A 25,128-nucleotide genomic window follows, 5' to 3' on the forward strand; every position below is an offset into this window, starting at 1 on the left:
TTGGCCACAACCCAATCTAAAAATATGTTGTTTCAGGGCACAAATATTTGATTTGCACACGTTTTCATGATTTAAAAAAAAATAGCAGATCTACAAGCTCGTAGCACGGCAGCGCGTAGATCTGCTATTTTTCAACAGCTAAAGTTTAAAATAATGGTTAAAGTGGGTAAAAGATAAGGTTAAAAGCTAAATGGGTTAACTTGACATGATAACAAAAGTGAAAGAGCCTCCAGGTTGTTCTTTCTTTGTGTGCCATGCTCTCTTGGGTGTTTTGTGATAGATGAGGGATGGGGAGCCAAGGAAGGGCACGGGCCACAGGGGAGGGAGAGAGCTGGTTGTATTGAAACACAATGGCTTGTTATTGTAATTGCCCTTGTTTATCAGTAGGGGCTGCTTATCGCACAGTGACAGTTTAACCTAAAATATAGTCGTGATTTGTTAAGCTGGGCGGGAACCCAATGCTTAACATAGCATAACATAATGCATATGCTTTAGCTATTGAAAAATAGCAGATCTACAAGCTCATAGTGCGCCACAGAGTGGGGCGCTACGAGCTTGTAGGTCTGCTATTTTAGAAAAATCGAAGAACAACTGACATAGAAACATAGCTTTTTCAGAAAACTGTCAGGATGTAGAAGACATTTTTAGAATCAGGTCAACTTGACTCAGGTCAAAATGGGTTAAGATTGTATCTTTCATTTATTGGCCACAACCTTCCTTACTTATTTAGCTCAACCTCTTTCTTTCAGCTGGAGGCAGGCCAGTATTGTACATTTTCAGTGTTTGCAGACGGCTCGGTGAAAGCATGTGGGAAAGGCAGCTATGGCCGTCTGGGCCTGGGGGACTCCAACAATCAGTCCATGCCCAAGAAACTAGTGCTGGAGCCTCACAAAAACATGAAGAAGGTGTCCTCCTCAAAGGGCTCCAACGGGCACACTCTAGCCATCACAGCTGAGGGAGAGGTAAGGGGGAATATAGTCTTTCCATTGTGTTGGGGTTGCTTCTGTGACATGTTCAAAGCATACGATTACTCTGTTAAAAGAGTGGGGTCATGACAATTCAATTGAGATGCTCTCGTATGACCTGGATTTCTTTTCCCCATGCCAAGACAGATTCTTGACCTCACGTAAACGGAACAGGCCACATGTTAATGATGTTATTGACCATTCATTTAAACGACAAATTATAGAATATGATTTTGTTGTACTACAGTACATCACTGCATTTAAGATGTGGCAACAAATATATACAGTATATACATTGTGGAAATCACTGTTTGGACAGCTAAATCTGCCCCATCCCATATTTATTTTGATCTATCTTGCAGGTTTTCAGCTGGGGGGATGGAGAACATGGGAAGCTGGGACATGGGAATAGTGCCACGCAGAAATATCCCAAGCTAATACAAGGACCTCTTGTAGGGAAAGTAAGCCTGTTTTTAGCTTTTCGGAAAGGACCAATTGAAAGTACAGTAGCTTGTGATGAATTGTATCTTAGTGTTATATCTCGTTCTGTCCACGTGACCTTTTCCTGGTTGACCTGTTTGTCTTTGGCCAGGTTGTTGTTTGTGTGTCTGCTGGTTACAGACACAGTGCTGCTGTCACTAACGATGGAGAACTCTACACCTGGGGACACGGGGACTATGGCAGGCTAGGTACATGGAGTTTTCCTTATATGCATAAGCGAAAGAAAGAAAACGTAGAAATCACAGTTATCTCTCTCTCTCTCTTTGTTACAGGCCTTAGTGACAGTCACAATCGGAACGTACCTACACTAGTGAAGGACATCAGTGGTGTAGGTCAGGTGGCCTGTGGTAACTCACACACCATCGCCGTTTCACAAGATGGACGCATTGTGTGGTCCTTTGGAGGAGGAGACAATGGTATGCTTAAACACATCTCTCCAGGTTAACTCATGCATGTAATCATCCTGTACTCTTGTTCTTTTGGTACATCAAAATGACATTTAACCGATTCTGGACCCAGGAACCCCTTTTAGTGTTTTAAGGATTATGTTTTACTTTAGCTATTGAAAAATAGCAGATCTACAAGCTCATATCGCGGCACCAAGTGCTGCGCTATGAGCTTGTAGATCTGCTATTTTTGAAAAATCATGAAAATGTGTCGCAAATCTTTCAATATATAAATATTCTTTCAGATTATTTTTATATTCTTTGAACGTGCTTCTGGGGGGTCCCTGAAACAACATATTTTCATATGGGGGTCGGCGGCCAATTACATATAATTTTTGGGGTCCTTGACACGAAATAGCTTGAGAATCACTGACATAGAAACATACATGTAGGTTTTTCAGAAAAAATGTGAAGACATTTGTAGAATCTGGTCTCAGTACTAAATGGGCTAACTGTGCTGCAGAACATTACATATGTCGTATAAATTGGATTAGAAAAATTGCATTGAGAGAAATCCAGACATCCTGTGTGATGATAGTCCTTGCACAGTCGGAAACCGGAAGGACAGCACCCAAAGTATTACCCATATTGATCTATTATGACAGGAGTCTTGTAGTTGTATTCAGCAATGGTATGTTGATGACAGGTAAACTAGGCCATGGAGACACCATCCGTGCCTATCGCCCCAAGGCAATAGAGGCCCTGCATGGATTTGTCATCAGGAAGGTCTGTGCTGGCAGCCTGGCATCTCTGGCCCTCACCTCTTCTGGACAGGTGAGATTCAAACATGGCATTATAATATGGGATGTATACCTATCTATTTTACTTTTCTAGTGTAGACATTCCTTGTACCTGGTCCTGGACCTAGAAAGAGAAGTACAGAATTGCTACTGTCTTTGCCTGTACCGTTGGCTACATTTAATACAGTAGGTGGGTGCAGTGTCCCCCGTTGGCTACATTTAATACAGTAGGTGGGTGCAGTGTCCCCCCCCCCCCCCCCCCCCCCCCCCATAGACCTTTTAACCCATTCTGACCGGGCACCCATTTTGGTGTTGGCATCATGTTATGCTTTAGCTATTGAAAAATAGCAGATCTACAAGCTCATATCGCGCCACCGAGTGGCGCGATACGAGCTTGTAGGTCTGCTATTTTTGAAAAATCGAAGAGCGACTGACATTTTTAGAATCTGATCTCAGGTCAGAATGGGTTCATCAGACCAGTGTGTGTCCGGCGGAAACCTCGTATGAATCTGATCTCAGGTCAGAATGGGTTAAGGTACTTGAGGTGTGCAAAACCCTTCTTGCTTTTACTTGAACATAGGCCATAACATCCTGTCATAGTTCGGATGTGTGTTATAGTTCATGTAGATATGTTATTACTGTGTGTTGGCATCGAAATGCTTTCACTATACTGCAGAGGTTTTCAACCAGTGGTCCTTGAGGGGACCACTGGTCCCCAGCTAAATGATGGAGAGTTGGTAACCAAATTTTACGCTCTCAAGAGTTAAATTATTCTTAATCACCTGCATTATTCTACGTCATTAACAAGAAGTCTACACAATTAGAGCATGTCAAATTATTATTATTTTGATCAACGTCTGCCTTATGTCTCCTATGGTGTACCAACATCAATACAGCATGGAATTCAATTGTGGACAAAATCTTTTCCAAGGACAACAAAATATTCTTTCGTTTTGGGTCTGAGAGGCTAAATGTCGACAGTGTCTTGCCCAAGGACAGTGGTGGTCCGTGGCTCAAATGCTGAATAAATAATGGTCCTTGATAGGAAAAAAGGTTGAAAACTACTGCTATGTGTCTCCCCCCAGGTGTTTGCATGGGGTTGTGGCCCATGCCTGGGCTGTGGCTCGTCTGACACCACCTCTCTGAGGCCTAGGCTCATCGAAGAACTTGGCGTCACCAAGATCATTGATATTTGTTGTGGAGACAGCCATTGTTTGGCTCTGTCACATGGTAAGACCATTACAGACAGACCATCACCCATTCTTTGAGCATTATCTGAAGAGCTTTATAGTTATATAAACACTGATACGTGTTAAATTCACTGTAGGCGAACATTTGTCACAAATAGTCCTAGCTTGTAGATTTCTGGGAGATTTGGCATAGAGCTGAAAAAAGACAGGGCCATGTACAAACCCCTAGGCGACACAGGTCAATAAAGTTTAAATGGTTAAAAGCCCTATTTTTGAGGGCCCCTAGCCCCTTCAATTCATGGCTTTTGAAGATTTTGTTATAGCCAAGTCTATGGTTTGTTTAGAGCACTAACGCCGTAAATCATTTGCCCGGCAAGTAGACTTAGAGGATATTACAATGTTTGTGTAGAGCACTTATGACGTACAACCTCATGTAGCCAGCCTTCCATCAGCCTTTGCAATGCATATTGCCCCTTGCATATTAGTATGGCTACACGAGGCTACTTACAGTATGGTGTAAATCGTTTGCCAGCCAAGTCTATGGACTTTAATGTTGGTTTAGGGTACTAAAAGACAACGTAAGACGGCATGTGGCCAATATAAATACAAGTGATTTTATTTCATTGTATGCCTAAATACGGTGAATCATGTTTTTTACCTAAATGACTTACCCAAATATATAAGCACACCAGGATGTACAGTAAGTGGATCATTCATGCATAGAGGTTCGCAGGTGCTCCACAAAATGTCCTAGAATGTTTTCTCTCTGTTCTGTTCCAGAGAATGAAGTCTACGCCTGGGGCAACAACGCCATGGGACAGTGTGGCCAAGGTCACACTACCACACGCGTCACCAAACCCAAGAAGGTGATTGGTCTGGAGGGTGTATCAATTCAACAGATCACAGCTGGCACCTCCCACAGCCTGGTTTGGACTGCAGTCCCCACAGACAGGTAACGCCTCGATAAGACTAAACGAAACTTCTTTATGTTTAGTTGATTGGCTACCATAGAACTATGATCAGATAAAATGGAAGAATCTGCTTACATGTTTACTTGATCTTTTTTTTTAAATGTTCCCCAAATTATCTCATGGGCTAAGACATGAGATATGCTTTCATTGCGTGTGTGAGTGTGGGTGTGTTCCAAACGGAACGCTGCCACCTGACCTCCTCTATGCACATTATCCCATTCTGACCTGAGATCAGATTCATGCGAGGTTTCCGCCGGACACACACTGGTCTGATGAACCCATTCTGACCTGAGATCAGATTCTAAAAATGTCAGTCGCTCTTCGATTTTTCAAAAAATAGCAGACCTACAAGCTCGTATCGCGCCACTCGGTGGCGCGATATGAGCTTGTAGATCTGCTATTTTTCAATAGCTAAAGCATGACATGATGCCAACACCAAAATGGGTGCCCGGTCAGAATGGGTTAAGCACCAAAGTGTGAACCCTTTTTCCTCGTAGACAGTTGGTGGCGTGGCATCGGCCCTTCTGTGTGGATTTAGAGGAGAGCACGTTCACCTACCTGCGCAACTTCCTGGAACGCTACTGTGACGGCATAGGAGATGACACCCCCCCCACCCCATTCCCATCTAAAAGGTGCGCCTCATCAAAAATTTAACTTTTACATTAATATTTAACTGCAGTGTGTCCCTTATGTTTTATGCTTTTATTTATTTATGCTGTGAGGTCCGAATTAAGAATGGAGCTTAGTAATACATTCAAAATGATTTCTTAGCCAGTTTAGCACCCCAAAAACTAAGAATGTGTACTTTTTTTAGATACGAAACAATATCTAATATTACATTAGTTTACCTTTTACATTTTATTGATCACTCTTTAACCACTTAGCGCCTAGCTCAACCCTAGTATCCCTATTCTGGGGCGAGCATTCAGCAAAAATATCAGATCTGCAAGCTAACGCGTTGTGAGCTTGTAGATCTGCTAATTTCAGAGCGCAACACCCAAACAAAATGACTTCGTCTTTTAGTTCTACAAGATTTCTTCTCCACTATATCCCTCCCTAACTCATCTAGTTTATTTGTTGACAATTGATATACAAAATTGATATACAAAATATTTTTAGGTTTTGTCAATGAAAAATAGGTACAGTAGTTGGCATAGTTTTAGTCGACAAAATTAACACTGGAGCAGGCAGATAAAGACACACACACACTACACACACGCTTGTAGATTTGCTATTTTCAGCATGCAACCAAATCTAAAATCGGCCCATTACGACGCAATCAACGCCAAAATGGTAACAGAACTAAATCAAAAGAATTGCTGTCCAAATGAACAGTGGTGTGTGTGTGGTCCTGCAGGGAGCAGCAGCAGTTTGTCCTGCTGTGTATGAAGCTGCTGTCCATCCACCTGTCCTTGGCCCATGCTGGGTGCACTGGTGCCACGGTCCTGGGGGCTCAGGGCCCACCCCTCAGGAACCTGCTGTTCAGGCTGATGGACTCCAACGTACCGGACTCCATACAACAGGTACACAGTAAAACCACTGCGTCTCAACCTGTGGGTCGGGACCCCCAGGGGGGGACTCCAGGGGGTCCCACCTAAAATGATCAATAGTCAGGAACCAAGTGAACACTTACGGATGTACAAATAGAATCAAAGGAATCATTTAAAATGGTCCGTGGCCTAATAATGCATATCAAACTGGGGGTTCTCAACATAAAAAGAAAAGTTTAAGAAGCACTGCAGTAAAGTAAAGTATATATCAAAATATACACCAGTCAAAGCAGTAGATCTATGTGGTCTCTAACTGATTCAGGGTCTGCTATATTGTAAATAACTAGCCCTTACCCGTTGTGAGATTTGCATTTTTTATTCACTAATAAATTCATTATTAATCATTAATGTGTCAAATCGAAAAAAGGGCTTTGTTAAGACCTCCATATTATTATGGTCAATGCCTGTGTGAAAAGTGGGAGCGATTGGTGCAGGCAGTGAGGAGCTACGGCAGTCACAGTGACACACACACAGACATTGACTGAATTATAGTATGATGATATGATATTGTAGAAGCCAATTCACTGTGTTTTTTGATTATTATTTCTGTTATTATTTAGCCTAGAATATTCGGTAGATGATTGGCTAATTGATTTATTGTTTTGGGCACAGACGGGCACGCCTCCCAGGCCAAGGGTTTAATTATGGACAGGTGTGGGGGGAGAAGGCATGCACCTAGTGGATACAAGGTTTTTACCAGTAAACACGGAAGACATTTGTATTTTGTACTGCTGTCTATACACTTTATGTGAATTAAACGCAAAGCAAAAAGAAAGTAACAAGTGGACAATGAAGTTCTTCCTGTACTGCGTACACCTAAACCCATAGAATGGGTGCATCAGTGGGTTTGTTATGGACAAGGGTGAAAGCTGACAAACTAGCACTTACAACAGTAAAAACCCATCCATTCGAAGAGGACTCTAACCAGGAACTGGGCATCGTGATGATTCACAAAGAACATTAATTTGAAAAGGCCCTACGGATCGAGGATTGGAGTCTGGAAGGAGTGCAACGACAAAAGACAAACTCAAAATATTAACAAGTGGACGCGCAGCACGCAGCACAAACTAAGCCTCATCAATATCAAGCCCATGGTATGTAATGAAACACCGAAAAGGCTGTACAGGAAAACAGCAAATAACTACTGGAGTTATTTTATTTTTCGTGTGTCACTCACTGCTACCTTTTATTGGTGACACGTTGCTGACAATTGCTGCACTGCTGTCCATTGTTTTATTATTGATGTTTTGTCACCGTCGGACTTTTATTGGTGACAAGTTTTCTGCATTGCCGTCCGTTATTATTATTGATGTTTTGTCACTGCCGGACTTTTATTAGTGACACAAACGCCTGTTTTGCACTGCCTTTATTTATTTGGGCATTTGCTTTGCGATCTTTGCACCTGGACCGGACCCTGTGAACTGTCAACAGCGCGGCTGCGCTTCCTTTGAAGTTTACATTTGCACCGCACTTTATTGTGTGACAAAAGGGGAATTTGCAATATGTCCGATGTCATGGAGCCTGTGAGCAGCAATGGTGCGCAACTACTGGCAAAAAGGACCCCAAAGTTAACAGAAAAAGGCATGGCTTTACAAAAGGAAAACTGTCTGAAAACATTAAAAACAAAAAGCAACCACACCGGCCAGTACATTGAAAGAGTCAAAGTGCTTATGCAATCCAATGAGAATGTCACAAAAATGCAATCTGAGCTGAACACATTGAAAACATGTTTTGATGAAATGAGTAATACATATGATGCATTTTTGACGTTGCCTCTGACCGAGGAGGAGGTTAATGAGCAAAAGGAATGGTTTGAACGAAAAAAGAGAAAGTACTGTGAATTTGAGGAGGATGTGAAAAGGTGGCTTCATGAGGCTGGTCAATCACAAACCATTGCTGCTAGTGCCTGTGAAATTGGGACAGAAATTGATGATGACATAAGACCAGACGACAGTGTTTCCAATGTCCCAAGCAGGGCTAAGTCCCGCTCCAAGTCCCAAACCTCACGCACTTCTTCAACAGCATCATCTGCACTTCTCAAAGCTCAAGCTGAAAAGGCAGCCCTTCTGGAGCATGCTGCTGCCTTAAAGAAACAACATAATCTGCAGGCAGAGGAGGACATGTTAAGGAGACAGGAGGAGGATCTGAGGAGAAAAAGTGACAACTTGAGGAGACAAAGGGAACAATTAACACTCGATACAGAGTTGGCAGCATTTAATGCAAAAATCAATGTTTTAGAGGAAAATGGATCAAGGAGTGGCTCAAGAGCATCCAATGGAAGGCACTCTTATTATGACAATAATGTTCAAATCACGAAACAGCTCAATCCTAATGCAACAGTTTATAATCCTGCAAAGGTGAATTACAACATGACTCTAATAACCGACTCTGTAGCTACCCCACAGGTTGTCCGGCCCAAAGAAAGACCCAACATGCAAATTACAAATTCACAAACTGTTTATTCCCAGGCTCAAGAATCAATTCCAACCAATGACACTGAAAGGTTGCCCAGGGTTTCTACCCTGGTGCCAGGTTCTCAAGCCACAGTGCTGTATGACCACAGTCAGAATGACATGGTCAATATAATGCAAAAACAGAATGAAATAACCTCTTTATTAGTTCAACAGAATCTTGCATCTGCTCTTCCAGTTAGAACTATTCCTGTGTTTGATGGTGATCCTCTGCAATATTATGCCTTTATGCGAGCTTTTGAAAATGGTGTTGAAATGAAAACTAACAATTTTGGTGACTGCTTGCACTTCCTCGAACAATACACCAGGGGTCAGCCAAAGGAGATAGTGCATAGCTGTCAGCATCTCCCTCCTCAACAGGGATATCTAAGAGCAAAACATCTTTTGAAAGAGAACTTTGGAAATGAACAAAAAATCACTTCTGCATATATGGAAATGGCTTTCAGTTGGGCACCCATTAAAATTGACGATGTCAAGGCACTACAAGCTTTTTCTCTCTTTTTACGTGGATGTTGCAATGCAACAGAACAAATCATGCATATGAGAGAATTGGACATACCATGCAACATGAGGAGCATTGTTCTAAAGTTGCCATATAAGTTGCGGGAAAAATGGAGAAGCACTGCCTATGACCTGCAAGAGCGAAGGGGTCATAGGGCCATGTTTAATGATCTGGTCCAGTTCATTGAAAAGCAGGTCAGAATAGCCACAGATCCATTGTTTGGCAACATACAGGACACCCCACTCGCTTCCTCAAGTAGAAGTGCATTCCCCCCCGCCCCCAGTCAGGGTTTGAAGAGCCACAGAGAAAGCAGTTTTGCCACTAATGTTGCTGTGGTGGAGGAAAAGGTACACTCTCCCCCACCCCAAGGCTGTTTGTATTGCAAAATGAGCAATCACTCATTGGAAAAGTGCTACCAGTTCAAAAGAAAATTACACAAGGAAAAGATCGACTTCATTAAGGAGAAGGGGATATGTTTCGGCTGCCTAAAAAGGGAGGGCCACATTAGCAAAACATGTGTCAATAGACTGACTTGCAATGTGTGCAGCCAACAACACCCAGAAATTCTCCACATTGAAAAAGAGGACAAAGGAGAATTCCCTGAACAAGCTGAGCCATTTAAGGAGGCTGAACCAGCAGTTAGCGATGCAACTACTGCACCAACATTATGTGGTCATATTGGGGCCGGAAACGATGATTGCACATTTTCAATTGTGCCAGTCCAGATAAAATCCAAAAAAGGTGACACAATCATACAAACCTATGCCTTCTTGGATCCTGGCAGCTCAGGAACATTCTGCACAGAAAGCCTTGCACAAAAATTGAATGTCAGAAAACGAAGGACCAACATTATGCTGCAAACTATGGGGCAGTCAAAGACTATTTCTACATATGCAGTGTATGGATTGGAAGTGTCTGCGCTGGACAAAGAGGATGTTGTTGATTTGCCTGAGGTTTACACCCACAGCAGCATGCCGGTGAGTGAGAGCAACATTCCCAGGCAGGAGGATGTTGATCAATGGCCACATTTGAGTGCCATCAAACTACACCAAATCGACTCTGACATAGATCTGCTCATTGGAACCAACGCTCCCAAGGTCATAGAACCATGGGAAGTCATTAACAGCCAGGAAGACGGTCCCTATGCAGTAAGGACCAAAGTGGGATGGGTTCTTAATGGTTTAACCCGCAGACCCTCTGTGTGTGGTCATTATTCCTCTGACTTGGCTTTCAGGAATGAAACTCCCATCTTGCCAAACAACTGCTGCATAGGAGAGCAGCATCTTGGTAGCCTGAAAAGAAAGTTTGGAAAAGAGAGGATGCAGGAAAGGAAGGATGCCACGGCAAAAGGGCTGTGTAGAGTGGTGAGAGAACCATTTAATGGAAAAATACATCCTTCCCCATCACAAAAGGCCAGTGGTGGAAAAATAAATGGAACCACACAAACATCTGACCATGTACCATTGTACCAAGGTGGCAGGAAAGAACGGACTCTAGAGAAACGAAGGTGGCAGAGCTCCAGAAAGAAAATGATCAAAAGGCAGAAGATACCTGAGGAGCTTAAACAGGACTCTGATTCATCAACATCTCCCTCCAGAAAGATGAACACTGTAAACCGAAAGCCCTACCTACCTTCTCTGTTTGCTACTGGAGGCAACAGACCGAAGAAGAAGACTGATAACTGACTTTTCTTTCTCTACTCTTTCCCTTATTTCTTTCTTTTGCAGTGTCATCAGAAGAATCAGTCAAGATTAATTACATGACACATACCACATACCATGTTTAGTTTTGTGAATGGCTTCTTTAGCAGTAATTGTTTATATAGTGCACAATTAGGGGCCAGTGTGTAGAAGCCAATTCACTGTGTTTTTTGATTATTATTTCTGTTATTATTTAGCCTAGAATATTCGGTAGATGATTGGCTAATTGATTTATTGTTTTGGGCACAGACGGGCACGCCTCCCAGGCCAAGGGTTTAATTATGGACAGGTGTGGGGGGAGAAGGCATGCACCTAGTGGATACAAGGTTTTTACCAGTAAACACGGAAGACATTTGTATTTTGTACTGCTGTCTATACACTTTATGTGAATTAAACGCAAAGCAAAAAGAAAGTAACAAGTGGACAATGAAGTTCTTCCTGTACTGCGTACACCTAAACCCATAGAATGGGTGCATCAGTGGGTTTGTTATGGACAAGGGTGAAAGCTGACAAACTAGCACTTACAGATATTATGATGATATGCAAAACCATATCAGCTCTTTCTGAATTATTTGCCAAGTTGGTAATCGTGTGTGTGTGTGTGGGTGTGTGTGGGTGTGTGTGTGTGTGTGACTGTGTGTGTGTGTGTGTGTGTGTGTGACTGTGTGTGACTGTGTGTGTGTGTGTGTGTGTGTGTGTGTGTGTGTGACTGTGTGTGTGTGCGTGCACAGGCGGTGATGAGCACTTTGTCCACTGGGGCATCTCTACTACTCCCTCCACTCAGAGAGAGAACAGAATTGCTCCACTCCCTCTTACCTCAGGGCCCAGAGAGCTGGGAGAACCTCTCCAAAGGACAGGTAAGCACTAGAGCTAGGTTGCATTCCTGAAAAGGAAAAAGACACCATGGCTGCAACTATCGATTATTTCTTAGTGATCATTCTATTGATTTTTGATCACTTTATTTTCAACATAATATATTTTTATAATCTTATCTACTAAATTGAGTATTAAGCTCTATTGTATACGTCATTGTACAGCAGTGTCGCATACAAATACTGAAAATAGGGTTAGGGTACGTGTTGTGAGCTTGTGGACTTCTATTAAATAGTTTAGTTTTATTAACATGCTAAATGCTTTTTTGTCCTTTTCTTGTCTAGCGTCTGCAGTTGGACATGGTACTAAGCAGCCTTCAGGACCAGAGCCACGTAGCGTCTCTACTAGGATACAGCACCTCTGGGGAGCTGACGGGTTCAGGCATTCCTACAGATTGTCCACCCTCCTCATCCAGCCTTCCTGAGGCCTACGATCATCTCCATTTGGTGGAGGTTCTACTCAGGACCCTTCTCCTAAGCATCGGCTTCTACACGGTATACATTTTGAAGTATTCAAAATACAAACTTTTTCTAGTTTAATTTTGTAAATGTGTGTCTTGTTTTATTTGTGTACATTTGTGTGTTGGGCCCACTCATAATATATATATATATATATATATATATATATATATATATATTAATACTCAAGTAATTTAAGTTGTGCTAATGTGTGCCCACGCAGGAGCAAGCATTTGGTGAACTTGAGAAGAACAGCGACAAGCAGCAGTCTAGTGAAAGTCAGAGACAGACTGATCCTCCCTCTCATTTCCACAATCTGTTGTCTGCCCTCCACAAACACCTGCTGGCCCACTGCTACGTCTACACCAGCATAGAGGTACACCAATCGGTTCACTCTACAACAAAACTTCGCTGTCGGTTGAAAACAGGGGAAATCATATCACGTTGACTTCCAGGATAAAATCGTAGTTAAATATTTCGATTTACTTTATTGGCCTACTGGCAGTGCACACGAGAAACTGCACGGATCGATCCATTGGTTTATGTGATTAGTTCCTGGCACACAGACAGACAGACAGACTAGACAGAGCTATTCTGTGTGCCTGCAATGGTACATCATTTTTTGGCCGTCTCGACCTAGCTGACGCACCCCCTAACGCTAAGTCTCGTTGCATTTGGCCGAAAACGTATACATTTTTTAATATGATTATGGCAAATAATGACAATGTCACCGCGCTGAGAGACATGCAGCTGCTGTATACTCCCGCAGCTGCTCTATACATCTCCTTACAACTGGTTTACCAGATTTTGCCGTTTGTGCTAAATAACACCATAAAACCGCCATTACCCTTTTCATATTACGCACCCCCTAGAGGGTGTTCGCGCACCACAAGGGGTGCACGCACCACAGTTTTGGAACCCCTGCTTTAACCCATTCTGACCTGAGATCAGATTCATATGAGGTTTCCACTGGACACACACTGGTCTGATGAACCCATTCTGACCTGAGATCAGATTCTAAAAATGTCAGTCGATTTTTCAAAAAATAGCAGACCTACAAGCTCGTATCGCGCCACTCGGTGGCGCGATATGAGCTTGTAGATCTGCTATTTTTAAATAGCTAAAGCACGACATGATGCTGACACCAAAATGGGTTCCCGTTCAGAATGGGTTAAACTGTTACCTCGCGGGGCACGGTGGCACAGTCGGTAGGGCATTCATCAAAAAACCGATTTATCAATAAACGAGTCACGAGTCGACTCGCAGCAGCGCGAGTCGAAAGTTGAGCTTTTTTATTTATTTTTTCTCCCCTTTTCTCATTGCATTCAGAACGCGCCCTTAATTAAAAACCAAATGCAGCTGTGTAGGCTATGTGGCTCTCAGCGCGCGGTGTCCCACTATTGAGACTGGCTGAAGTCTGTTTGAACTGCGCTGTGTCAGAGAAGTAACAAATAGAAGCACGCAAACGTTACCCCCAAACGATATCCCCCTCACCTCCGTGCTGGAAAATGGAAATATAACTTCTGGGTTCCCGAGGCTACATTCATGCTGACGCAATGACTGTCTGTTTCTGGCTAAGCTTTACGCGCAGGGCACATGAACCTCTCCGTCTCCGGTCAGTGCGGGTTGTTGTTTATTTGCATGGCTCAGAAAATGATTAACAAACTAACATGAGAACGTTATCGAGTTGTGGAGGAGGAGGAGGAGGAGGAGAATAATAATGTTATATCTCTTATTGTGTTCTCGGTGCTGCTGCTGCGCTGTGTGCCAATACCACTACTTTACCTGGATAACATCATCTTTTCATTTTGACATGATTCACATGAAATAATAATCCTGTACCGGAACCGCGTGTAGCGTTTGGTTTCATTAACGCGATCGTCACAAAATAGCCTACAGCTGCTGCTGCTAAAGATACAAAGATTGGAAATTTTTAAACGACGCAAAACTTTGAATTCCCCTCTTGCGTACCAGTGCCACGTGTCCCGCGGACCGGCACCGGTGTTTGGGAACCTCTGATATAGATGATACATGCACTGTGACTGTGTCATATTGGAGAGGCCACTGAATGCGCAGTGCTTTGTTTGACATGCTCCGTATTTGAGCGCGCGGCAGCTCCACCCGCCCCTGTTAAATCCCCCCCCCCCCCCGCCAGAAACGATAAATCGATACGACTTCAACTTTACTGTCCGACAAGTCGACAGGGAAAAATCTCAAGTCGTTAATGCCCTAACAGTCGGTAGTGTGTTCGATTCCCACTGGGGACGCTGTGGGTGCTGGTGGCGTGTTCTCTTCTCCGCGTCATCAGTGCCCATACCCTAGGTGGGGTTGGCAAAAGGGCCTTTCTGTGTGGAGATTGCATGTTCTCCCCGTGTCCCCTATAGGGTAGGTACCCTCACAAAAAGACATGCAGTAATCCTGGTCTCTAAACTGACCTCCCCCTGGCCAGCCGGGGTGCCTGATGGAGGGGAAAGGAACTGGTTGGAATAACGTGTTTCTTCCACGTGCTATGTCCAACCGGGGAAACTTCCCCCTGTCAGGTGTAAAGAAGCGGCTTGGACGCTCATGCATTGAAGGAGGTCAGTCCGTTGCTCTCCCCAGGTTGGCAGAGGGTGTGTAGAGCCCAGGATCACATTAGATGATTGACACTGGGTGAAAAATGGGTTGCAAAATCGTGGGATAAATGTTATTACAAAAAAAAAACTGTTACCTTGAGTTGCATAGACATACTGTCTAATTGTATGTAGTGAATGATTCCACTGACGTCACTGTCTTGCAGGATGACAGCAGTGTGGCGCTGCTCCATAAGCACCTGTGCCTGCTGCTACCATATGCTGGTGAGACCTTCAGGAGGGCAAGCGCACTGTTGGAGGAGAGCAACTCAGACCGGCATATTACCCACAAGCTGCACAGTAAGAACCACATGCATTCTCTGCTGTCTTGTTTTTAGGCCCTCAATTAACACAATCCATGCCAACCTCGAGATATCTCGAGGGAAGCTATTAAACCCTCCTTGGCCATTCACGAGAACACGAGATTTGATTAAAGAGCATTAATCCAGCTTTAAAAATAATATGTTTACCTTATTTTCACATCCACGGCTGGACTCCATATGACTCCCACTCCCATGTCATAGAAACAGCCTACATCCCGATCCTCCGTGCACACGCCCTTCAAACGGTCATTCGTGGTTTTTGAGTGGTGCAACCACTCCTACAACCAGGAATGTCCGTGTGTATCATGTATCCGTCATGAGCATGAGTGGTGTGCGCATGCATGAAACCAGCAATGGCCAGCAATGTCCGTGTGGGGTAATGCTGCGTGCGTGCATTTATTAATACCAGTACGGGGTGCCAGAAACAGAGAGAAGGGTAGTGCTGAGAGAGAGAGAGAGAGAGAGAGAGAGAGAGGAATTGCACCACTCGGTTCACACAGGTGTGATTTTAGTTAATAAAACATTAATTCGACGTCGCGCTATGCAGTTCACAGCCGCGAGCGAGACTGGCGTGGCAATGGAGGACAATCACTTCCGGGTCGGCCGGATGAGAGCTCTTCTTCTTATGGCGGCGTGGAACAAACTCCCACTATACCTTCGACGGGCACAAGCACAGCTCAAGACCTACTTATACACTCTTGCTTTTAGTTGAGCTTTTATAAAATCCTTATTGTTATTCATGTCCTCACTGTATTGTATTACTGCTGTTGTTTTAACGTTAATTTTTTTTTGACGTTAATGTGTTCTCTCCTTTCCCAGCCGTGCTGTACAGCTCAGTCGCCGGCAGCCTGCTGTGTCAGGTGGTGTACTCCCTCCTGCTGCTCCCGCTGGCCGTGGTGCGGCCGCTGCTCACTCAGCTGCTGGCCCTGCTGGAGCAGCTCAACCACTTCAACAGTCTGCTGCCAGACCGACGGCCGCTGGAGGAGGAGGAGGAGGACAGCGCATCATCATCCTCCTCCTCCTCAGGTGGGTGAAGATGTCGCTTAGTTATAACCCTATTATAAGACCCGATTCTACAGTCTTTGATGTATATGTTCAGCCTAATGGCCTCGTAAGTGTAATAGTATTAGACTTACGAGGCCATCAGGCTGAAGATATATGGGAGATATTATCTCCCCCCCCCCCGGGTCATAAGGATATCCCTTTGGCTTAGTGGTTAGAGAACCGGGTTCAATTCCCAGGTGTTACATATTCAAAGATAAAAGGATGTTGCAATTGCGTCCCAAATTTCCTTCCAGAACAAGGTGAACACACGTCTGGTCAGCAGCAGCAGGAGGAGAACAAGTGGGTGTGGCTTCTGGACCTTGAGCGCTCGGTGGCTCTGGCCACTGGACGCTGCCTTGGCGACATGCTGCAGGGCCCGCCCCCCTCACCCCAGGAGAACGCCTCCCAATTCTGGCTGTCCAATCTGCTCCTCAGGAATGGTCTGGAAATGGATGGAGACCAACTGGGTAGGACAATTTACAGAGATCTGGTGGTGCTTTTGGTTAAACGTAGCCTTCGGTCAAGACTATTGTTGTTTTTGCTGTGCAACATGCCTTCAAAGGTACAACCTCTTATAGATCGAATATTTTTGGTTATTATTTTAGAGCATTTGATGTGGTCAAACTAGCAAAATATTCTGAAGCATCTTCCATAGTCTTGATCGGAAGTCTCATATGAAAGCAAAGGTTAAAGCCTCTATCTGTAATGTTTTCACCTGGTTGACAGCAGGGACAATACTAAAACATCATCTTACATGCTGTTGATTGTTTAGGAATCAGCGCTACTGTGTGGGGTGGCTCCTGTCATGCTCACAAATCGCACTTTTAGGACTTGGTCATGCAAACATTTTCAGTAGTGAGATTTTATTTTTGCTTTAATGCATAGGTTGTTGCAATCACATGCACTATAATACTTCACCATATATTGCGCTATGACAGAAAAACGCATTAAATGTAACCATGTGTCCCTAATGCAATTTCAATGGTAAGCTGTGTTGTTTACATGCTTCGACCACACCCCGAAATACCCATATTTGTGGATAGTCTTGATCTCTACTTAGTATTATTTAATAGAAAATAATGGGGTTTAGACACACAACATTTTGAGATCGGTGTGAGTTGCTGCGAGGAAGTATCCGCTGTTTGAGTTGGCATATTCAACCATGTTATGTTTCATTCTGACAGATGGACACATGTACAGTATTGATCCTGTTGGGGAAAGTCAGTTGTCATGGCAATACAGCAGTTATGAAACACAGGACAGATACAGAAAGAGTAAGCTAGGAGTAACACAGGAGTAACACATAATACTAACGATAAAGTACAGAAAACAGTACAGATGTCATCGATTAAGTCAAATAATGGCTGATGTATCTGGATGGCACTAATTGTAAGATACCTTTTGATTTGATTTGATTTGATTTAGCACATACAAAAAACAGTACACAAAATATTAAAGAATTCTTAACAAATCACTGACTTTATGCTGCCCTGTTCTACATACGGTGTCCTGTAGACTATGACATGAAGTGGCTGACTGAAGCGGTGCTGCTGGGCAGCAGTGAGGTCAGGCTGACGGAGCTGAATTTAACAGAGGACACCAGCACCCTGTTGGAACTGGCCCTGGGCTCCTCCAGGGAACCGGCCAGCACCCTGTGGCAGAAGATGATGGACTATGCTTTCAGCAGAGGTACATTGGGTTTTGCATGCATTATGTTAACACATTTATGCCTGAGGACGATTCTACAAATGCCTTCTAAATCCAGACAGTTTTCTGAAAAACCTATGTTTCTATGTCAGTCGTTCTCAAACATTGTCATGTCAATGACCCCCAAAAATATATGTAATTGGCCACCGACCCCATCTGAAAATATGTTGTTCCAGGGACCTCCCAGAAGCAAAGATTTTAGTAAAAACGTTCGCTCTGAAAGAATAATATATTCAAAGATTTTGCCACATTTTCACGATTTTTTCAAAATAGCTGATCTACAAGCTATTTTTCAATAGCTAAAGTATAACATCACGCTTAAAACACCAAAAGGGGTTCCCGTCCTGAATGGAGTAAAGAGGAAAGTCTAGTGATTGTGATAATAACTGTGATAATAACTGCTTTTACAGCAGACTGGGAGAGTGGAGGCTCTTCGGGCGATCTTCTGTTGGAAATGGTTTGTCGCTGCAGCCTGGCAGCTCTTCTAAAACACACTGGACTGCTGGACGTGGCCTGTTCACAGGACAGGTCAGTGGTTCAAACACGTCGGCACTAAAATAATCCAATGTACGTATGTCTCTGCTTGATCTAATTAACACAGCTAAATGGACTATGTGACTGATGTGACATGATGTGCTGTGATTTCTGTTCCACCCCACAGGGTTCATAAAGCATTGTGATGTGTTGAGAGCATCTACATCAGCTATTTTCACTTGCCCAGAATAAGAACGCTAGGGGTTCAGGTGTTGTTTTCACTCCCATGCCAGCTTCACTCTCAACATGGAGTATCAGTATTTATAAGTATATTAAACCTTCTTTAGGTGGGGATGGTTTCTCTATTTGCCTATTATTATGTGAGACTGTCGGTCTGATCTCCAAATTATCTCACAGGCCAGATATTATTTCTGGGACAGTTTTGGCCCGCCTGTTGCCTACCCCTGCCCTACAAGTGTACACAACGTTGAGGGTATACAATCAAAGGAATGGCTGTCCACAACTAAGTTGCTTTCCCATTCTGCTTTGTGACAGGTATGAGCCCTGCCAGATGCTGATCAAAGTCTATGAGATGGTTTTTAAAATCCGAAGCACCCTATTGGCCTACAGAGACAATCTTGGCAGCATAGTAGCTGCTGAGACTATGGCTGCCACCAAACAGGTACAGTGTCACACAGTCTAGCTATAGGGCAGGGGTGGGCAACTGTGACGACGGAGAGGGCCACTATGTTTCCACACTCACTCCAGAGGGCCACTATGTTTCCACACTCACTCCAGAGGGCCACTATGTTTCCACACTCACTCCAGAGGGCCACTATGTTTCTACACTCACTCCAGAGGGCCACTATGTTTCCACACTCACTCCAGAGGGCCACTATGTTTCTACACTCACTCCAGAGGGCCACTATGTTTCTACACTCACTCCAGAGGGCCACTATGTTTCCACACTCACTCCAGAGGGCCACTATGTTTCCACTCACACTCCAGAGGGCCACTATGTTTCTACACTCACTCCAGAGGGCTACTATGTTTCCACACTCACTCCAGAGGGCTACTATGTTTCCACACTCACTCCAGAGGGCCACTATGTTTCCACACTCACTCCAGAGGGCCACTATGTTTCTACACTCACTCCAGAGGGCCACTATGTTTCTACACTCACTCCAGAGGGCCACTATGTTTCCACACTCACTCCAGAGGGCCACTATGTTTCTACACTCACTCCAGAGGGCCACTATGTTTCCACACTCACTCCAGAGGGCCACTATGTTTCTACACTCACTCCAGAGGGCCACTATGTTTCTACACTCACTCCAGAGGGCCACTATGTTTCTACACTCACTCCAGAGGGCCACTATGTTTCCACACTCACTCCAGAGGGCCACTATGTTTCCACACTCACTCCAGAGGGCCACTATGTTTCTACACTCACTCCAGAGGGCCACTATGTTTCCACACTCACTCCAGAGGGCCACTATGTTTCCACACTCACTCCAGAGGGCCACTATGTTTCTACACTCACTCCAGAGGGCCACTATGTTTACACACTCACTCCAGAGGGCCACTATGTTTCCACACTCACTCCAGAGGGCTACTATGTTTACACACTCACTCCAGAGGGCCACTATGTTTCTACACTCACTCCAGAGGGCCACTATGTTTCCACTCACACTCCAGAGGGCCACTATGTTTCTACACTCACTCCAGAGGGCCACTATGTTTCTACACTCACTCCAGAGGGCTACTATGTTTCCACTCACACTCCAGAGGGCCACTATGTTTCCACACTCACTCCAGAGGGCCACTATGTTTCCACACTCACTCCAGAGGGCCACTATGTTTCTACACTTCACTGTTTCAGGCTATAAGCAAGGACCATTTTGAAGATAGTCGGGGGCCCCGGGGATATTTTGGTTCAGATTCTCGCAATTTCGCCAAATTTGGCACAGATGTTGTCCACACCGTACTTAATCATTTTAAGATGGGTGCCAAGATTGGCGCCCCATGGTACTGCCATATTGCGCAATCCAATATGGCTGCCACCCGAAAAAAACGGAAAGTCATAGAATCATAAATGATACCACTTTTTAGGGGGTTTCTGGGTCGTAGAATCTGATTCTGGTGTTGTTTTAAAGATTTGAGGTCAAGATTACCCCTCAAGGTCAAGTTTACTCATCAAAGTTAGTATATAAAGGTAATATTGGGGTAAAATCCAATATCTCTGGTGCGCCATGCCAAATGCTACCCCCAAAAAGTTATTTTGTTCCATTATAAGTTGTAGTTGTATATGTATCAATGTTTCACAACTCAAAACAATAGATTGTTTATTATAAACAACAAACTAATACAAGTCCAACTTCAACAACAGTAAACAGTAGGGGACAATGTAATCAAAATAGTTACTCCGTAAAACTTGCTAAAATCAAAAAGTTAGATCACAATGTTGTCTTTCACATTCTTTGTGTCTCCATCCCTTGCAAGGTGTGGAGTTACTGGCTGTCATCTTCATTATTAAGGCACCCACCTTCGCATTTGCAGAGGATTGTGCATCGGACACCGATACGGTGGCATTTGCACCTTCCCATGCATCCCTTGAGGCAGCCACAGCGCACAAGAAGGTCACATGCTGCTGATGCATCACTAAGAGTGGTCCACAGTGGTTGCCATGTGCCAGTGCCATCTTTGTGCCAGCCCCACTCATTGAAGTCAGGAATTTCCTGCTGGACCTAGGTTGCCTGATTCCAGTAGAAACTTGCCTGCAGTAGCGCTCGCTTGACATGCTGGAACAGTGCAGCTTGGGTAGGTAGGAGGTTTTCCAGTGATCTACTTCCAGTGGTGAAGAGGCAATGTCTGGCCTCATTGACACCAGCTGCACCACACCCCTTGCTGTACATGAGCACGACAAATCGTTCAATGTTCTGCATATGCACAGACTCAAGACTGAAGAGGTCAGGGGTGTTTGTGAGAGCAACTAGTGTGTTGGTGAGGTCTGGTATGCTTCTCCAGGCTGCCCAAGCTGTCTTCTTGCCACATCCAAGAAACTGGGAAGTTGTGTCACACCCTGTTAAGCTGTGGAAGAGGGGTAGTGCCAATGACTTTGATGGACCGAGATCAGAGTAGATGGTATGGACTGGTATGTCACGATATTTTCGACCAGTACTGAAACCCACCCAGAGCTCGGTTAGGCCAAGGGTCTCGAAAAACCGGATTGCCAAAATGACAACATCGCTGTCTACGGTGCGAACAAAGGCTGTTGTATGACCCTGCTCTGCTGCATGTGCCAGATGCAGGAGGATCCTGGTGTCTGCCTCAGAATGGTTGCACTTCTGTAGTTTTGTGACATCACAAGGCATGTTGGAGAGCACAGTCTCAAAGCGGGTAGTCAGAAGGAGCTTTCCACGCATGTCATTCTTTGAGATCTGTGTGCTGATGAATGAGAAGAGCTCCTTTTTGTTGTCCTCGTTTTTTAGGAAGCCACTCCATTCATGCTTAGGGATTGGAGTGCTACCATCACCGACTTTTGTCTGTGAACCATTCCCACGCCGTTTCTGTGTAAGATATTTTAGGTTATTTTCCTCTGGGTAGTTGTCCCATACAGCATCAATGCGTTGGGTACTAGTCATTTGGGCCTCCAGAAATGGTGTAATGTTGAGCAAGACATACTCGCTGAATGTCTTTGCTGTTGTGGGGCGCACCATGTGGATGACTGCTGCCATATCCAACACCACAACGGTAGCAATGCCTCAATGCTAGCACAAGTCATGCAGCTTCTGCCAAACAAGCTACCGTTGTGGACAAAGAATGTGAAAGACAACATTGTGATCTAACTTTTTGATTTTAGCAAGTTTTACGGAGTGACTATTTTGATTACATTGTCCCCTACTGTTGTTTACCGTTGTTGAAGTTGGACTTGTATTAGTTTGTTGTTTATAATGAACAATCTACTGTTTTGAGTTGTGAAACATTGATACATATACAACTACAACTTATAATGGAAAAAAAATAACTTTTTGGGGGTAGCATCTGGCATGGCGCACCAGAAATATTGGATTTTACCCCAATATTACCTTTATATACAAACTTTGATGAGTAAACTTGACCTTGAGGGGTAATCTTGACCTCAAATCATTTAAATAACACCAGAATCAGATTTTACGGCCCAGAAAACCCCTAAAAAGTGGTATCTTTAATGATTCTAGGCCTTTTTGTTTTTTTCGGGTGGCAGCCATATTGGATTGCGCAATATGGCAGTACCATGGGGCGCCAATCTTGGCACCCATCTTAAAATGATTAAGTACGGTATGGACAACATCTGTGCCAAATTTGGCGAATTTGCGAGAATCTGAACCAAATGGTCCTTTTTTTTCCCCGGGGCCCCCGACTAAGACCTGTTTTAGAGGATTGAGCCAGCAATCTCAAGGCACAATTTATCATTGATTGATCAGCTAATATAAAGCACTTGCACATTCCTCAAATAGTCTGCTTGGGCCAAAACAAGCACACTGACCCTAGATCTATGTCGTCTTTTGAAAATTTCTTATAGGTTTTCATGCAAAATGGTGCCTACTTTGTAAGCGTGTAAATATAGTTCAGACCAAAGATTCACAACGAGATTAAGCCCTTTTAAGCCTGATTTATACTTATTTGTACGATAATGTCGCACACCGAAAATGCAACGCGTTCTGAGATTGTCGCTCAGCTATTTTCAGCATACAGTACGATCGATACCATCGTACGACGGTGCATACATTTAAGCATTAGAATGTTGCGGAGAAAAATCAGCAGTCTTTAGAAAAAAAATAAGTTTAGTCCTTTCTACTGCAGAGTTTGCAGGCTTCCCAGAGCCCTGGTGAGGACAGACTGGAGGTCAGCGCCACAGGGGAGCAGGCTGGAACAGGAGATCAGGGTAGAGAGGTGGAGGAGCAGGTCTTCTCTACTTCCATAGCAAAACACAACCAGGAAGAGACACCAGAGGAGGACGCGCTGGACAATAGTCGCATGTACCTGTCGGGTAAGCACGCATCGTCATTCATTTTGTCCCATATTTCAGTGGTGTAGCCCAGTGACTCTGAAACCTTTTTTTCACACTGTGCACAGGTGCATGATGGGAAGCTGAGTTTTTAGTGTAACACCAGTCTTTTTAAGTGTCTGTCTGTTGAGCTTCACACTGACTACAGTACCAGTACATCAGTACAGTATAACAATTACAGTATAGTTCCACCGCTCACTTCACACAGGTTTGATTATTTTTTTCATGCATATGCTTTAGCCCACAAAGGAGAGACAAAGGCCAATCTTTGCACCTCCAAAAACAAAAAGTCAAGGTTTCATGGGTTGTGTAATTGATAGAAAATAAGTAATTTTTTGGGTTAACTATTCCTTTAAGTCCTATATACTTCATTGTTTGCCTGAAATGCACACAAAAAAGGGACAGTAGTCTAAAGGTAGTTTTTGTCTGAATTTATTAAATTATTAATATATATTATATATATATATATATATATATATATATATATATTTTTTTTAGCACTTTACCAACTATCGATACGGTGTGTACATTACAAGCATCACCGGTTTCACGAAAGCAACCCGCTTCTCTTACAGAGGTGCTGGAATCCTTCATGGCGACCCGGGAGGCGATGCAGCTGCAGCAGAACGTGACGGTGTACGAGTCCTTTGGCACCTCCACGCTCCCCAGCAGCATGCAGAGCACCGCGGGGAGCCCCGAGAGGGAGGCAGCCCCCAGGTAGGTGTACGAGCCCTTTGGTACCTCCACACTCCCCATCAGCATGCAGAGCCCCGAGAGGAAGGCAGCCCCCAGGTTGGTGTACGAGGCTGCCACCACCAGTACACATTTAAAGGACCACTTCACCACTTTTCAACCCATCTTCATATAATACAGTAGGTCCTCACTAATAATCATGAAAAAATGGCACGATCTTTTTCTACTCAGTCTGTGTCTCATAGGAGGGATGTGGGCAGTTTAAAAAAACGTCTTCCAGTGTCATTAGGCAGATTATTTTTTTAAACAAGATTTTTTTTACAAAAATGTTGATAATGATTTTCATTATCGTGAGAACGATGGCTTCCATTTTCGCATTGCAACTTTTCAGGACTAGAAAGCCTGCAGTTTCTATTAGCTTGTATTCCCCATCGATGATGTCACTGGAAGACGGTTTCTGAACTGACACAGACTGAGTAGAAAAGAATTGCGCCATTTTTTCATGATTATTAGTGAGGACCTATTATATGAAGATAGGTTGAAAAGTGGTGAAGTGGTCCTTTAAGTTGACCATTAATTGACACGCAAATTATTACGATTAACGATTTAATTGTGTTTGTGGCGCTACGTACTCCACTACGTCTCAGAGCCAAAAAAGGTTACTTTTATTCCACTACAATTATTTGAAAACTTTAGTTACTTTGTAGATTTTAATTTTGATTAGAAAACATACATTGATTGCCGATAACTTTGGTACCCCTTACCTGGTTACATTTTGAATACGGGACTTCTACTTGTAACGGAGTAGTTCTGCATTGCAGTATTGTCACTTTTACTTAAGTAAAACATTTGAGTACT

The 25,128-nt window shown here is 43.8% G+C and overlaps 1 protein-coding gene across 5 annotated transcripts in view; it reads left to right on the forward strand.

Moving 5' to 3' along the window:
- The window catches only part of LOC310878703 (putative E3 ubiquitin-protein ligase HERC1), an 84,326-nt gene that overhangs the window by 9,950 nt on the left and 49,248 nt on the right, over positions 1–25,128 (forward strand). For all 5 annotated transcript variants that reach the window (XM_083793067.1, XM_083793068.1, XM_083793064.1 and 2 more), the window contains exons 5-24: positions 750–962; positions 1,328–1,426; positions 1,558–1,654; positions 1,739–1,882; positions 2,559–2,686; positions 3,738–3,882; positions 4,623–4,794; positions 5,311–5,445; positions 6,171–6,336; positions 11,768–11,893; positions 12,194–12,403; positions 12,591–12,743; positions 15,147–15,279; positions 16,122–16,328; positions 16,601–16,813; positions 17,862–18,035; positions 18,464–18,581; positions 19,083–19,209; positions 23,373–23,559; positions 24,153–24,294. In XM_083793067.1, the coding sequence (XP_083649193.1) occupies positions 750–962; positions 1,328–1,426; positions 1,558–1,654; positions 1,739–1,882; positions 2,559–2,686; positions 3,738–3,882; positions 4,623–4,794; positions 5,311–5,445; positions 6,171–6,336; positions 11,768–11,893; positions 12,194–12,403; positions 12,591–12,743; positions 15,147–15,279; positions 16,122–16,328; positions 16,601–16,813; positions 17,862–18,035; positions 18,464–18,581; positions 19,083–19,209; positions 23,373–23,559; positions 24,153–24,294 (3,089 nt within the window). The remainder of the gene's footprint in view (positions 1–749; positions 963–1,327; positions 1,427–1,557; positions 1,655–1,738; positions 1,883–2,558; positions 2,687–3,737; positions 3,883–4,622; positions 4,795–5,310; positions 5,446–6,170; positions 6,337–11,767; positions 11,894–12,193; positions 12,404–12,590; positions 12,744–15,146; positions 15,280–16,121; positions 16,329–16,600; positions 16,814–17,861; positions 18,036–18,463; positions 18,582–19,082; positions 19,210–23,372; positions 23,560–24,152; positions 24,295–25,128) is intronic.

This window comes from Protomyctophum parallelum (assembly GCF_964188405.1).
Source record: "Protomyctophum parallelum genome assembly, chromosome: 21".
In the NCBI taxonomy this organism is placed as follows: domain Eukaryota; kingdom Metazoa; phylum Chordata; class Actinopteri; order Myctophiformes; family Myctophidae; genus Protomyctophum; species Protomyctophum parallelum.